This window comes from Pseudophryne corroboree, chromosome 2 (genome assembly GCF_028390025.1).
Source record: "Pseudophryne corroboree isolate aPseCor3 chromosome 2, aPseCor3.hap2, whole genome shotgun sequence".
In the NCBI taxonomy this organism is placed as follows: domain Eukaryota; kingdom Metazoa; phylum Chordata; class Amphibia; order Anura; family Myobatrachidae; genus Pseudophryne; species Pseudophryne corroboree.
This window is the reverse complement of record NC_086445.1, coordinates 203,295,667-203,311,872: the sequence shown is the minus strand read 5'-3', so window position 1 is coordinate 203,311,872 and position 16,206 is coordinate 203,295,667. Positions and strand designations below refer to the sequence as shown.

Sequence of the window (16,206 nt, the reverse complement as noted above, 5' to 3'; positions counted from 1 at the left end):
CCTCTATGTCTGGGCAGATATGACTGGCCTTTTGCCCGCATGCCCTTATGGGAACGGAAGGATTGAGGCTGAAAAGACAGTGTCTTTTTCTGCTGAGATGTGACTTGGGGTAAAAAGGTTGGATTTCCCAGCTGTTGCCGTGGCCCCCAGGTCCGATGGACCGACCCCAAGTACCTCCTCTCCTTTATACGACAATACTTTCATGTGCCGTATGGGATCTGCATCACCTGACCACTGTCGTGTCCATAACATCTTCTGACAGATATGGACAACGCACTTATCTTGATGCCAGAGTGCAAATATCCCTCTGTGCATCTCGCATATATATATATATATATATATATATATATATATATAGACTGCATCCTATTAAATGCTCTATATCACGAAAATATTTTCAGTCAGGGAATCCGACCAAGCCAACCCAGCACTGCATTTCCAGGCTGAGACGATCGCTGGTCGCAGTATAACCACCGTATGTGTGTATATACTTTTTAGGATATTACTCCAGCTTCATATCAGCTGGCTCCTTGAGGGCGGCCGTATCTGGAGACGGTAACGCCACATGATAAGCGTGTGAGCGCCTTATCCACCCTAAGGGGTGTTTCCCAACGCGCCCTACCTTCTGGCGGGAAAAGGTATAACGCCAATATTTGCTATCGGGGTAAACCCACGCCTCATCACACACTTCATTTTATTTTATCTGATTCAGGAAAAACTACGGTAGTTTTTTCACTCCCACATAATACCCATCTTTGTGGTACTTGTAGTATCAGAAATATGTAACAACTCCTTCATTGCCCTTAACGTGTGGCCCTAATGAGGAATACGTTTGTTTATTCACCGTCGACACTGGATTCAGTGTCCGTGTCTGTGTCGACCGACTAAGGTAAACGGGCGTTTTAAACCCCTGACGGTGTTTTTGAGACGTCTGGACCGGTACTAATTGTTTGTCGGCTGTCTCATGTCGTCAACCGACCTTGCAGCGTGTTGACATTATCACGTAATTCCCTAAATAAGCCATCCATTCCGGTGTCGACTCCCTAGAGAGTGACATCACCATTACAGGCAATTGCTCCGCCTCCTCACCAACATCGTCCTCATACATGTCGACACACACGTACCGACACACAGCACACACACAGGGAATGCTCTGATAGAGGACAGGACCCACTAGCCCTTTGGAGAGACAGAGGGAGAGTTTGCCAGCACACACCAAAAACGCTATAATTATATAGGGACAACCTTATATAAGTGTTTTCCCTTATAGCATCTTTATATATATTTCTAACGCCAAATTAATGCCCCCCCTCTCTGTTTTAACCCTGTTTCTGTAGTGCAGTGCAGGGGAGAGCCTGGGAGCCTTCCCTCCAGCCTTTCTGTGAGGGAAAATGGCGGTGTGCTGAGGAGATAGGCCCCGCCCCTTTTTCGGCGGGCTCGTCTCCCGCTCTTCAACGGATTCTGGCAGGGGTTAAATATCTCCATATAGCCCCCGGAGGCTATATGTGAGGTATTTTTTGCCAAATAACAGGTTTCCATTGCTGCCCAGGGCGCCCCCCCCCAGCGCCCTGCACCCTCAGTGACTGCCGTGTGAAGTGTGCTGAGAGCAATGGCGCACAGCTGCAGTGCTGTGCGCTACCTTAAGAAGACTGAGGAGTCTTCTGCCGCCGATTCTGGACCTTCTTCTCTTTTCAGCATCTGCAAGGGGGCCGGCGGCGCGGCTCCGGTGACCCATCCAGGCTGTACCTGTGATCGTCCCTCTGGAGCTAATGTCCAGTAGCCTAAGAAGCCAATCCATCCTGCACGCAGGTGAGTTCACTTCTTCTCCCCTAAGTCCCTCGATGCAGTGATCCTGTTGCCAGCAGGACTCACTGTAAAATAAAAAACCTAAACTAAACTTTTCTAAGCAGCTCTTTAGGAGAGCCACCTAGATTGCACCCTTCTCGGCCGGGCACAAAAACCTAACTGAGGCTTGGAGGAGGGTCATAGGGGGAGGAGCCAGTGCACACCACCTGATCCTAAAGCTTAACTTTTGTGCCCTGTCTCCTGCGGAGCCGCTATTCCCCATGGTCCTTTCAGGAACCCCAGCATCCACTAGGACGATAGAGAAATACGTGCATCCGATGGTTGCGTCTATGTACGTAAGTGGCGGATGAGACATTAATAATCTACATCAATTATGGACAACTCCCTGCGGCTGCGATATAAGCATATTTGGCACCACTGCTGTGTACAATTTTGCAGCTGTGAATGCATTTGCGTACATCTATGAATCAGGCCCTATGTAATGCATGTTTGCAGTATAGAGACTTATCAACAATGCTCTTATATTCTCCTAGATATGTCTAAAGGGTCCAGACAACAAATGTTTAACTAAACTACTTCTCGCCATGCTCGGAGGACAACAGCATGTACAGGTGCCAGGAATACATGGAGACAGGCCGTCCTCACTGACAGCAGCGTGTTTTGTGTTACTAATGGAAACTGGTCATTTTTGGCGTTAGTGGGAGAAATCCTTTAACTTCTTGAAAACATAGAAATCTACATTTGTGCAGGGTTGGTAGATACAAATATTTTTAATGGCGAATACTATACACTTGCAAGACAAGGTGAAAGTTTGTGTCGGAGGATAAAAATGACAAAGTTACACCTAACAAAGTGTACAATCCCAGGAAATTGCTCTTGACAGATAACTACCAATTACAATGCAGTTCTATTTAAAGCCAACATACTGTAATATGATAGAGCTAATACACCAGCCACAATACATGGATTTAGCTAAACTGTTTGAGGACAAGGATTATAATCCTTTAAATATGTCTCCTGCGGAGCCCGTCTATATCCCATGGTCCTTACGGAGTCCCCGGCATCCTCTAGGACGTAAGAGAAATGGGGATTAAGTTCTAATTTACACATTGATTCATTAAGACTCGTAACAACTGTTAATTTTAAAAACTTCTTTAACATATTATTTGTCCTTTATTTATCCTGAGAGTTCATGTTAGAGTAGACTGCAATGTGGTATCCTGGAGGTATGTAAAGGTTTCATACTTTGTGTACAATAAAACAACTGTACTGACTTTAATGACCTGGAGTGGTCTTTCATTTTCCTGTATAACAGAACAGGCATGTGAAATTCTCTCTTCAATTTAGTAGAATAAATTAATAAATAAATGTTGGCAGATAACGTGTGTGAGCAGGGAGACTAGCCACCAACCACACTTTCTCTTATGTGTTATGAATGGTTTTCAGCACCCCCAATCAAACTGGTTCATACCTCTTTCACACCGCACAAATACCCCGGTATGAACCGGCATATTGAAAGGGCCATGGTCGAATTCCTGGGTCGGATGACCCGGGAATTCAACCCGGGAATAAAGCAGGGTTATTCCTGGGTTGAACACCAGGTCAGTGGCAGCGTGAACAGGTTCCTGGGTCGATGCGACCCGGGATCTGTTCACTACATAGGGAGAGGCGGCGCGGAAATGAGCTCATCTCCCAGCGCCGCCTCCGCCCCCCATCGCTATAGCAACCGACCAAGCAAACTGCCGGGTCGGGAAGCCTGCTATTAGGTTCCAATACAGAATCCCACCCGGGATGGACCAGTTCCAAATTCCCGGGTGGGATCCAGCATTTGCGGTTTGAAAGGGGTATTAAAAACACATTTTTAGACACATTGTTACTACTATACACATAAATGACAGTCTAGTAAAACCTCATTTGTAGTCTAACCGCACTGTGATTCACTGTAACAGTCATGTGACCAGGCCAGCTTCATTTAAAATCACACAACTCACTGTTTATTACTGCCTTCTGCAAATGCTGAAAGGAGCCTGTTACTATTTGTAAGCTTTATTTTAATAATAGATATAAAGCACTTAATGCTGCCTGCTGTTTCCTTCATTCATTCATTCATTCATTATTACAGGGCTTCCCATAAAACGGTCAGCTGTTACATGAAACGCAGATCATGGTGCAGTGGCGTGTACATGAAAGGGTGTTGCCGCATCTCCCCAGTTTGATTGGTGTTCTGGTACAAACTTAAAAGCAAAAGTGCAGTGGAACCTATTTAGCAGTGAGGCCCTCTTTTCTTGCATTTTATCCTGTGGCCCCTCTAACATCTCCAAAAAGGGATCCAATGTTTTATGTATTACTGGCAAAGCTACAATACAGGGGAACGTTTAAAAACTTGAACTTTGACTTCTGTAAAAAAGAATAATTTGATTATTATGTAGTGAAACAGCTTTGTCTTCAACAGCACGTACAGTTTCAGTGAATTAGAGCTGGAGGATAGGTACCAAAATGGGAGAGGGATATCCTATCAGAGTGGACTGATAGAATTTGTGGAGCCCATGCCTGGCCGGTGCTGCTGCTGTAATTGTGGAGCCCATGCCCGGCCGGTGCTGCTGCTGTAATCCAATTGAACCCACATGTTACTAGACAGGTGTCTCAGTTTTGCTGGCACATGAGTGTGTATATGTATGTATGTTATTTCTATAGAACATACAGATAATTGTGACAGTTAAAGTAAATCTCTTCTAAGGACGTACCGTCATAGCAAGGTTCACGATGTGATTTTCATTATCGAACCAAACTTTTACCATTCTGATGCCACCATCCTCTACAAGAACAGTGCGTGGAAACAGGAAAAACACCACAAGACCACATATTAGCAGGCATAACAGGACCGAAAGCACGACATAAAGTTTCCTGTTGAGAAATATGTACACAAGTTAGATATAGACACGAAATTAACTACATGTATTGTGAATGATTAACTATTCCCTGTAAAGTGCTACATAACATAGCGTCATTTTACAAACTATTCAATAGTTAAAAAAAATAATAATAATAGTTACACAACACGAGTTTCATGCTTTGACCGCAAAAGGACTGTAGATGAAATATGGTGATAAAGTGAATGTCTTTTCTTGAAACAGAAAGGGAAGGCTCTAATACAGAGTGTGTGTCTCTGTTCTAACAATCACGACTACTACAAATAGTAACCTCTTTAGAGTGGTTGTTAAAGAAAAGCTGTAAGCAAGAGTACCAATGAGAAGATGCAAAGTCAGTGAGAGATTTTTTCATTTGTCCAACTCACACCCTTATCCATAACATCACACAGCCACGGGTTTAAGCCAGGACTGAGAGAGACTAAAGCAAGGTACACACCTAAAGATTTAGCCATCTGGTGGGAACTAAAATCTGGTAATATATGGGAGCAAATGACTCAACCATTTGCTCCCAAACGCTGGAAAACAGACAATGGTCGTTGAGACACATTGGTTAAATCCGTTTGAGTTAACAAATTTATTTGAAAAAATGTTTTTGTCCGTTTTCCAGCGTTTGGAAGCAAATGGTTGATTGTCATGTGCTCCCATACATCACCAGATTTTTGTTCCCACCTGACAGATAAATCTTTAGGTGCGTGTGCCCAGCTTAACCATTGAGTACAAAGGTGGTGTGCTCCGTGTATGGGGGGGGGAGCGCTCCGTGGATTGGGGGGGGGGGGGGGGGGGGAGAGTGCTGATGTTGTGGTGAAAGGTGGCAGTGCAGCTTTTAAACCAAGCAATTAAAAACATGGTATTGACAAATCATTAAATAATGCTTTTACATATAACAAACCCGTAAATGGTTGAAGATTACATACTCTCTACTTCATACTTACGTTCTCTGGGGCTGCAGCCGCTGGTCACTGTATGGTATTAATGCAACCAACTCATTCACTTGCTCTGAAACAATATGGAATATAAAAAGGGCAGTTATGAGAACAAGATTATTTTATAATGACAAAATGCAAAGTTTTCAGTCAAAGGTTGCACATTTCTCTAGTATCCCTCCCCTTGTTTTTCCTCCCTTCCTTGTGATAAGGAAAAATAAGGACCATACAGTATGATGCCTGTTATTTTTATATACATCTTCATAGATGTTACTGGACCCTGATGCATAATGGTTTACATTAGTCACTTCTGTTTGCACCATTATGTTTTTTGTCATTTGAGGTTTGTAACTGACCAAAATAAGGTCTCAATGCTATTCTAGTTATAGGGTAATTACAATTATGTTCTGCCAAATACGTAGTGAAAAGTTAAAATTAAAACATTTTTGGTTTTTATTTATTTGTAATCTACAGATGTGTCAGTTTACATCCTTGCTGCAGTCACGCTAAACAGCCCTTTAGTCCCCGCCACGGCTCAGTAGCAATGAGCATCTTTTTTTGTGTCTTTTGAAGCGAAAATGCATCTTAAGCCCCATACACAGTAGACAAGATTTTAAAAGATCTAGCTCAGAATGGCCGATCTGAGCGAGATCTTTCACAATCTCATCCAAAGTGTACACTAAAAGTCGTTAATGATGCGTGCTCACGCGCATCGTCAACGACCCGCTCTCTCATCCGAACGTGTATGGACGAGGGAGGTCCTCGTTAACGACAGCCATGCTGCAGATGCAGCATGGCTGTCCCCCCACCCCACCCTGTCGGGTAGTCTGCAGGGCCCTTTAGACGTAATGTAATGCAATAGGGAGCACAATCAGCTTCTGATGATTAAAATGATATGCAGCATGCCTATATTCTGTGTGTAATAGCGGCTCAATCTGCATCCGAAATGCCACGTTACATTGTTTTCCAGGAAAACACTGAAGCATAGCATTTTGTATGCAAATACAGTCACACACAGAATATAAGCATGCTGCATATCATTTTAATCAGCAGAAGTTGCTTGTGCGTCCTATTACATTACAGTGCATCTAAAATGCATTTTAGCAAAACGCACAAAAAGACGCTCGGCACTACCGAGTCACACGGCACTCACTCGTTGTGTAACATGACTTGTAATGCATGGAGCAAAGTTGTAAGAGGACAAAATTACAAACCAGGATCAATCATAAAGCAAAGTGTTGAAAAACTTTTGTTATGTTAAAATCAAAACAATTGTGCAACCTTGTTATGGATAAAAATGACATGACAAAATTAGTAATTTTGTTGTTCATTGGTGTATGCAAATATTTTAAAGTAAACTACAATATGGGAAGTATTTCTTTGTTGCTAGAAGTTTCAGAAAAGAAGGTCAGTGATCAGCAGCAGAAGTGCCTTGTGCCTCACCTGTTGGAATGCACCCAGCACCCTGGCAGGACGGGCAGGTAATGCTGTCCCGGCCTGTAAATTCAACATATGGAAATTGGGCAATATCTTCCTCCCTGTCCTTCTCGTCCAACAAATCATCATCCTCTTCAATGCGTGAGTTACTAGCCTGCTTCCAGGATGTCGCACGACTGGTGTATGCAGACATTATGGACCCCATAGTCTGTGTTCAGCATCTATTTAATACAGAGCAACATTAATATAAAACATTAAAGGGTAAAATATAAGTGTGACAATCAGCACATGTGGTGGTGTAGCCTAGCAGGTGTGTAGGTTAACAAAACAATCAACAAGCATTTAGAGACTCTGTGGCATCATTCACATGCTACCGTTAGAGAACACATTTTTAGAGAACTTCTGAAACCAGTGTGGTCACACCTGAAGTGCTGCAATGTGAGAAACTGCCCAGTGTCACTAAAGCAGCTTCTAAAACGGCACTGTCAGGCTGCATTACAAAGTGTTCCTAGACAAAGAAGGCGTACTGTATCTCTAATCTATACGTAAGGTTAGGCATTCTGTAGATAATATGAGGAATGTAATAGTCACGAACACAGGAACAGTAATAACAAGAATTACACCCAAAGGTGAACATGTCAGATCGAATTACTCAGGCAACTCTAGAACAGTCTTAAGCCGGGTACACACTATCCAACATTCGGGACGATCCTGTCGAAGATATCTGGAGGCTGTACACACTGAGCTAGAACTTGCTCAGTTTATATCTGTGCACCACAGATATCGCTCTGTCGGATCGGGGAGTTTATTGGATCAGCAGCACTTATCAGATAGTGTGTACCCAGTATTAGTAAAGGTTGTCCAGCATGTAAGTCTATTATTGAATATTTATAATGTATCAAAGTTTCAGTTTTAATAACGTTGCAATTAGCACTTAGTGTGGACAATGCAGTGTCAGCCTTAACTGCACCCTCACTGCGTCCACGAAACAAGGGACCTTAGTCAGATGTATCCAAACCAGATGGTTGCAGCCGTTGTATTCAAAGATGTAAGCAAACCATGACAGGCTGCGGCCGTTTGGGTCTGGAGCGTGGGCGGCGACAGGCAGAGTCACAGAAAATTGGGGCGTGGTGGCCCCATTTGAAAACCAAGGGCTGCATCCATGGGCACAGCTTCACTGGCTTCAGCAGCGATTTCCCAGTCAGTCTGAGTAATTGGACACAGCAGTGGATCAGAGAAGCTGACAGGAGGCATCTACTTACACAAGATACCATCTGTGGCATTAGCATATTATCACACAGCCGCTGTGTGATTTGTGTCCATCTCTGAATCAGGCCTTAAGTGTTGATATTAGCTCCCATTCATCCCTGCAGCTGTACTGTTGGTTTCATAGCCATCATCAGTGTGCTCCTGCACCACCCCTATTCCTGGCACAAAAGGACAGTCCAAACCATGCGTAGTTACACATATGGACAGCTCTGCATAGCCTGCAATTCCACTGACACAACCTCAACACATACTTGCTAAACTCAGCATATGTGTGAAAGCCCCGGTACCACCCAGTTACACCCCATCAGTCACAAGTGGAGATGCGGCTGTGTTGTGTACACCCACAGTTGCCTACACTCAGCTCTGGTGCATGTGGGGGATGTAGAAACTTGCATCACTCTGGAACAGGCTGGCAGAAGTGGGGCAGTGTGAATCTATGTAACAGAAAATCTTTGTGCAGGTGCCACTGTGAATTTTGAGGTTTGTGGAAGATGGGGATTAAAATTCTTTGCCACTAAATTTTCAGCAAAGCCGCTTGTATAGTTCACTTTTGGTACCATTGTTCAGTAATTATCTTTTTCATTTAGAAACGTACAAAACGTATGCCCCTTATTTTATTACACGTTTAAGGATTTACATTAATGGCAGAAATATGCACTTTGCTAGACTGGTTGGGTGTATAGTTCGGGATATAATTTGTGTAGTGTTGGAATCATTGGTGAACAATACTGCAGCTAGTCAGCACATCCACATGGTCTAATATAGGGGTGGGCAAAATACGGCCCGCGGGCCGGATGCGGCCCGCGAACCGATCCTGCCCGGCCCGCTGCCTCCAACCTGCGCGCAATGACAAGCGGCCCGACTGGGCCGCTTGTCATTGTCCCGGCCAGCTTCCAGCCCAGGTCACCGGCAGCGAGATGATGCCTGCGACAGCGAGGCTCTGTTAGCCGCAGCCGGCACTGTGTGTTCATTTGCCCCCTGCTCCCTGTCATGCGCTGACAGGGAGCAGGGGACAAAAGATCACACAGTGCCGGCTGCGGCTAATAGAGCCTCCTCCCCCTGCTAGTCTCACCTTCCCAGCCAGCCCAGGCAAAGCTCCACCTACGAGATGAGGGGGATTGGGGAAGGACTGCTTGCTTTGCAGTGGGAGAATGGTGGGCTCTCAGCAGCAGGGGTCTCTGGGGGCATATGTCTTGGCCCCCCCCCCCCCCCCCTGATTATCAGAAGGAAAGAGGAAGCAGTGTCCCAGCAGGGGGCGGGGCTACCCAGCACGGAGCACAGCCTTGATGCTCCTGCATTTTATCATGCATGGCAGGTAGAATAAAGGACCTGCCAAAGTAGCCAAAGTTTTCATGCAGTGACATTCTTTAAGGTATGAGGGACCATAAATTATATTATGTCTGTGTAACTGTATATGATAATGTGCCTGTAACTCTGTGTATGTGTCTGTATATGTCTCTGTGTAACTCTATATGTGTCTGAAGCTCTGTATATATGTCTGTAGCTCTGTATATGTGTCTGTGTAACTCTATGTATACTGTATGTCTGTAACTCTGTATCTGTGTCTGTGTAACTATGTATCTGTAGCTCTGTGTATGTGTTGGATCAGTATGATTCAATGCCGCTTGGGATCCCGGCGGTAAAAATACTGACGATGGGATCCCGATATCTCGAAACCGACAGGGGTGGGTAAGGGGTGTTCTCTCCTCTCCCCAACCCCCTAACCCTCCCACCCGGCAGCCTAACCCTAACCTCCTTCATTGGTGCCTAACCCTAACCACCCCCCATGGTTACCTAAACCTAGCCCGTCCCTGATGCCTAAACCTACCTGGAGTAATGTGTAAAATGGGTCTCTACCTAGCATAATGTGTAAAAGGGGCTCTACCTGGTGTAATGTGTGTAAGTGGCGCTACTGTGTGGCGTAATTTGAATAATGGAGACTGTTGTGCAGCCCAATATGAATCTGTATTTTTTTTGGCCACGCCCCTTCCACACGAAGCCACGTCCCTATATTTTTGGTGCTATTTTGTGTGCGTCCCTCGAATCCTGACAGGAAAGTGTCAAGTGGCCCCTCGGCTGAAATAATTGCCCACCCCTGGTCTAATACAATGAAACAAAACACTGAGCAGTCAGCAAAAGAGAACGATCGAGTATTTGCATATCTCGGCTTCTTACTGATGTAGGTCTATAACAAAACATCATGTTACACTTCACACTAGAAGGAGAAAGTACCGGTTTGTTTGCCATTGTATGACGCATCGTGTCTACATTCTAATCACAGCCATGGTGGGAAATTTGTACTTTATTTGATTATAATATAAATGATTACGAGAAAGAGATTCTTAGAAAGATTATATAGATAGACATTTTTTTCTATTTGGTTTCTTTAGCATACAACAATTGTATATAAAAAAGATGAAGCCCAGCTCTCGCTTCCATTGGTGACCGTACAAAGTTGTGAGATGTTTGGAAAAGCAAGCACCTCCAGCGATACACTCTGCACAGAACTCATTACTTTAAATTGAAATCCCTGGGGCAGTTCTACTAAAGCTTCTGAAAAATAAAAAAGTGATGATGTTGCCCATTACATCCAACCAAAATCTACCTATCATTTCCTTATTGCATCCTAGAAAACGATAGACAATCTAATTGGTTGATACAGGCAACACAACCACTTGTGCTTTAGTAAATGCTTGCCCTGAACCTATTAAAAGTTAAAAAAAAAAGTAAAAAATATGATTTGGTTTAAACAAAACGTGAGACATGTCACACACTACACAATGCAAGATGGTACTAAAGTTCCATTTATTTGTAATTATTGCACATGTGATAGTGCCTAAGCCTGAAATGTTGGGGCTTTCATGTCAGTGTAATATGTGTTGCCACTACATAGTGGTATGACCGTATACCAGTGGTTCCCAAATGCGGTCCACAAAGCAACCCAATGTGCAGGTTTTAGGAATATCCCTGCTTGTGCACAGATGGTATAATCAACTGACTCAGAAACTGATAAAGTCACCTGTGCCAAATCACGGACATCCTTAAAATATGGACTGTTGGGTGCCTTGAACGCATTTGGGAACCACTGCCATATAAAATATATTACTGTACGTCCATCCTACATAAAAGGCTAATTCTGCTCCTCACCTCTATGTGGGAATCAAAGTGTTTTGCGCGCTGGTGGCTACTAGATGGCACCCAGCGAAACAATTAAAGTGTTGCTCCGTTCGGGTGCACGCAGCCGCTGGCGTTGACATTACTGTTATGTCCATTTATAATGTGGGTTCTAATGAGCACGGCTTGCCATAATCTTTGTGGCATAAACATACTTGCATGTGTAACGTCTATTTACATTTACCTGCACATCACTAGGCATATCAGTGGTAGTAAATAATTCTAACACTATCCCGCAACTAGCAACATTTCACAACGTTTCTGAGTAGCATTTTAATTCTAGAAAATGAGGAAATGATACCCAAATCTCCTTATAGAGAACTACATTCAGAAGCTAATCCAAGTACTAGGCAATCAGTCAATATATAGGCACATACAATACAAGTGTCAGGGACTTCAGCTGTATTTATATAGCAGTGGTTCAAACATTTTCTATACTTAAGCTGTATACTAAAGTACCCTGGTATACAGGGAGAAGCAATATCCAGAGGGATCACTACATTTACTAACGTTATGCAATTGATCTGGCCCAAAAAAATTAAAAAATTGTTTTGGCCACAACTAAGGATGCCTGCAAGATACAGACATGAGTGGGAGCAGTCAGCTGCACTGTTATCAGTAGCCTGGCTGGCTGTCCTGAGCACCAGCTGGCTGCTGGAAATGAAGAGGAGGCAGTGAGCACTGGCATGGCCACTAATTACACTGTAGGGAAAGGAAGCTCTGTAAGTGGGTATGGCATTGAGACTTATAGGCCCTACACACTGGCCGATTTTCTTAAAGATATGAACCATCTCGTTCATAAATGAACGAGAACTCGGCCCCGCGCTCGTTCATCGCTGGTCTCCCGTCGGCTGTGCATGCAGGCCAATATGGACGATCTCGTCCATATTTGCCTGCACTTCAATGCAGCCGCGTGACGGGGGGAGTGAAGAAACTTCACTCCCCCCGTCACTGCCCCCCCGCCGCCGGGTCGCTCGTCGGCCGTTTCGGCCGTCGGGCACCTCGGCGGCGCATCGTCTAATGAGTAGGGCCCATAAGGACTGTAACTGGGCACCGAGACTGGGGACTGAGACTAGGGACTGTAACAGGACAGGGCAGTGAGACTAGAGACTGAGACTAGGGACTGTAACAGGGGAGTGAGACTAGCTTTTTCAACCAGTGTGCCGTGGCACACTAGTGTGCCGCCACCAGTTGCAAGGTGTGCCGTGGAGCCAGAGCAGCTTCCTGCACCTTCAGAGTGAACTGTTGGCCCAGGCTCTTCTTAGAGGATCAGTCGTGCCCCGACCGCGACCTATGCCTTGAAGATGCGGCGGTGTGATATCATAGGTCACAGACGCTGCGTCTCACCATCCAGCCAGCCCACCCACCTCATACCTCCCAACATGACCTCTCCAGGAGGGACAGAATGCTCTGCTCCTGAACTTCCCTCTTAATTTATGATTGCCATCACCTGTTCTGAAACACCTTTCTTTATTCATTTACCTGTTCAAAACAGGTGCTGGCAATCACAAATTAAGAAAAAAGTCCAGTAGCAGAGCATTGTGTCCCTCCTGGAGAGGGTCATGTTGGGAGGTATGCCACCTGCATATACATCTTCCAGTTTCTGCCTGCATACACAGCTTTCCTTGCCCACCCACATCCACACCTGCCCGACCACCCGCAGCACTCCACTATGAACAATCCCCGCCACTGAGGGACAGGGAGGAGGACAGCTGACCGATAGGGGATATTTGTTATTTTATTTCACCTGTGGGAAACAATAGGATTTATGTGGGCAGAATAAGGATTTATGGGGGGGAATAATGTGATTTATGTGGGGAGCAACAGAATTTATGTAAGGAGCAACATGATTTATGTGGAGAGCAATGTGATTGTTTTTTCTGTGTAGGCCAATGTATGTGTGTTGTTTTTTTTTACTGTGAGGGCCAATGTGTGTTGTTTTTTTTTCTGTGGGGAACTGATGGTGCGCCTTGACAATTTTAAAATATTGTTTGGTGTGCCGTGAGTAAAAAAAAAGGTTGAAAATCACTGGACTAGGGACTGTAACAGGGGAGTGAGACTAGGGAGTGAGACTAGAGACTGAGATTAGGGACTGTAACAGGGGAGTGAGACCTGAGACTAGGGACTGTAACAGGGGAGTGAGACCTGAGACTAGGGACTGTAACAGGGGAGTGAGACCTGAGACTAGGGACTGTAACAGGGGAGTGAGACCTGAGACTAGGGACTGTAACAGGGGAGTGAGACCTGAGACTAGGGACTGTAACAGGGGAGTGAGACCTGAGACTAGGGACTGTAACAGGGGAGTGAGACCTGAGACTAGGGACTGTAACAGGGGAGTGAGACCTGAGACTAGGGACTGTAACAGGGGAGAGAGACCTGAGACTAGGGACTGTAACAGGGGAGTGAGACTAGAGACTGCTACTAGGGACTGTAACAGGGGAGTGATACTAGAGACAGACTAGGGACTGTAACAGGGGAGTGAGACTAGAGACTGAGACTAGGGACTGTAACAGGGGAGACTAGAGATTGAGACTAGGGACTGTAACAGGGGAGTGAGACTAGAGACTGAGACTAGGGACTGTAACAGGGGAGTGAGACTAGAGACTGAGACTAGGGACTGTAACAGGGGAGTGAGACTAGAGACTGAGACTAGGGACTGTAACAGGGGAGTGAGACTAGAGACTGAGACTAGGGACTGTAACAGGGGAGTGAGACTAGAGACTGAGACTAGGGACTGTAACAGGGGAGTGAGACTAGAGACTGAGACTAGGGACTGTAACAGGGGAGTGAGACTAGAGACTGAGACTAGGGACTGTAACAGGGGAGTGAGACTAGAGACTGAGACTAGGGACTGTAACAGGGGAGTGAGACTAGAGACTGAGACTAGGGACTGTAACAGGGGAGTGAGACTGAGACTAGGGACTGTAACAGGGGAGTGAGACTAGAGACTGAGACTAGGAACTGTAACAGGGGAGTGAGACTGAGACTAGGAACTGTAACAGGGGAGTGAGACTGAGACTAGGAACTGTAACAGGGGAGTGAGACTGAGACTAGGGACTGTAACAGGGGAGTGAGACTAGGGACTGTAACAGGGGAGTGAGACTGAGACTAGGGACTGTAACAGGGGAGTGAGACTAGGGACTGTAACAGGGGAGTGAGACTAGAGACTGAAGCTAGGGACTGTAACAGGGGAGTGAGACTGAGACTAGGGACTGTAACAGGGGAGTGAGACTAGAGACTGAGACTAGGGACTGTAACAGGGGAGTGAGACTAGGGACTGTAACAGGGGAGTGAGACTGAGACTAGGGACTGTAACAGGGGAGTGAGACTAGGGACTGTAACAGGGGAGTGAGACTAGGGACTGTAACAGGGGAGTGAGACTAGAGACTGTAACAGGGGAGTGAGACTAGAGACTGAGACTAGGGACTGTAACAGGGAAAACATAAAATTTTCCGGCGGACGGGATGCCGGCTGTCAATATGCCGACAGCGGCATCCCGTCCGCCAGAATGCCGGCAGCGGAGCGAGCGCTGAGAGTCCCCTCGCGGGCTCGGGGACTTACTGGTCTTGCCACAGGAACTATTCCCACCCACAAGTGGGAATAGTCCTGTTGCGCCGGGATTCCAGCTGGCGGAATTGTTGGTGTCGGTATCCTGTACGCTGGGATCCCGACAGTCAGCATGTTAACCACAACCCTGTAACAGTGCAGGGCATTGAGACTAGGGACTGTAATTTGGCAGTGAGACGGAGACTATGGACTGTACCAGGGGAGTGAGACTATGGATTGTAACATGGGTAGCGAGGTTGTCTAGAGTGACGGGAGTACATGAGATGCCAGTATACACAGGCCACTGCATCATACACTGCTGGCTGTACGGCACTGTGGCGGCAGCGTATGTACCAGTGCGAGAACGGCGAGGAAAGACGTGCGGGCGGAGACAGAACATGTTGATATTTTGTTTTACGTACAGTTATGTAACATTCGCTGGTGCAGGGGGTCCCGGACACGGGGTGGCTATGTTTGTTACGGGCGGCAGACAGTGGGCCGGGGCATGTTAGACCGGATACCGACTTCGGGATATGCGGTGACCTGTCACTCACCTGCCGCTCAGGGGCGCGGGAGGTCCCGCAAGACAACAGCCGGTCTCAGTTACCGTGAAATCCAGAGACGAACACAGCTGAGGCTCCGCCTACCCAGCACTTGCTGTCACATGACCGGAAACAGCGAGGGAGGAAAGATAGAGCGAGCCGGTTACAGATCAGAGCAGCAGTTCTCAAACTGTGTGCTTTGCTTTGTGTAGTGACGCCCTATGGTTCCTTGGGACACTTGCAGGGGTGTCTTGGATTGGTAGTCCAGGATCAATTCAAATTATTTTTAAATTCAGCTTAATTTAACAAGCAAAACCCATACCTCCCAACTTTTTTCTCATCTGAGGAGGGGGCGCGCGCCCTAATGGAGAGGGGGCGTGGCCTCGCGGCAAGTGCCAAAATCGCAAGCCACGCCCCCGTTTTAGTCATTATGGGGTCATGAACAGCGCTGTGAGTGCTGCTGGTCATGCCCCCTCTCCCTCTCTGCCGTGAATAGACGCTGTGCGCATGCGCACAGCATCTATTCACCGCTGCTTTGCTCAGAGCAGCGAGTGACGGGGGGATCTCTCAACTGCCCCC

At 46.1% G+C, this 16,206-nt stretch overlaps 1 protein-coding gene across 1 annotated transcript in view; it reads right to left on the bottom strand.

Annotated features, from left to right (window-relative positions):
* TMEM106C (transmembrane protein 106C) overlaps positions 1 to 15,893 on the bottom strand; it is a 59,738-nt gene extending 43,845 nt beyond the window's left edge. The window contains exons 1-4 of the mRNA XM_063952233.1: positions 15,640 to 15,893; positions 7,103 to 7,317; positions 5,669 to 5,732; positions 4,551 to 4,710 (exon numbers count right to left, since the gene is read on the bottom strand). Coding sequence (XP_063808303.1) covers positions 4,551 to 4,710; positions 5,669 to 5,732; positions 7,103 to 7,301 — 423 coding nt within the window. The 5' untranslated portion in view covers positions 7,302 to 7,317; positions 15,640 to 15,893. The remainder of the gene's footprint in view (positions 1 to 4,550; positions 4,711 to 5,668; positions 5,733 to 7,102; positions 7,318 to 15,639) is intronic.
* Between the last annotated feature and the right edge of the window lie 313 nt (positions 15,894 to 16,206).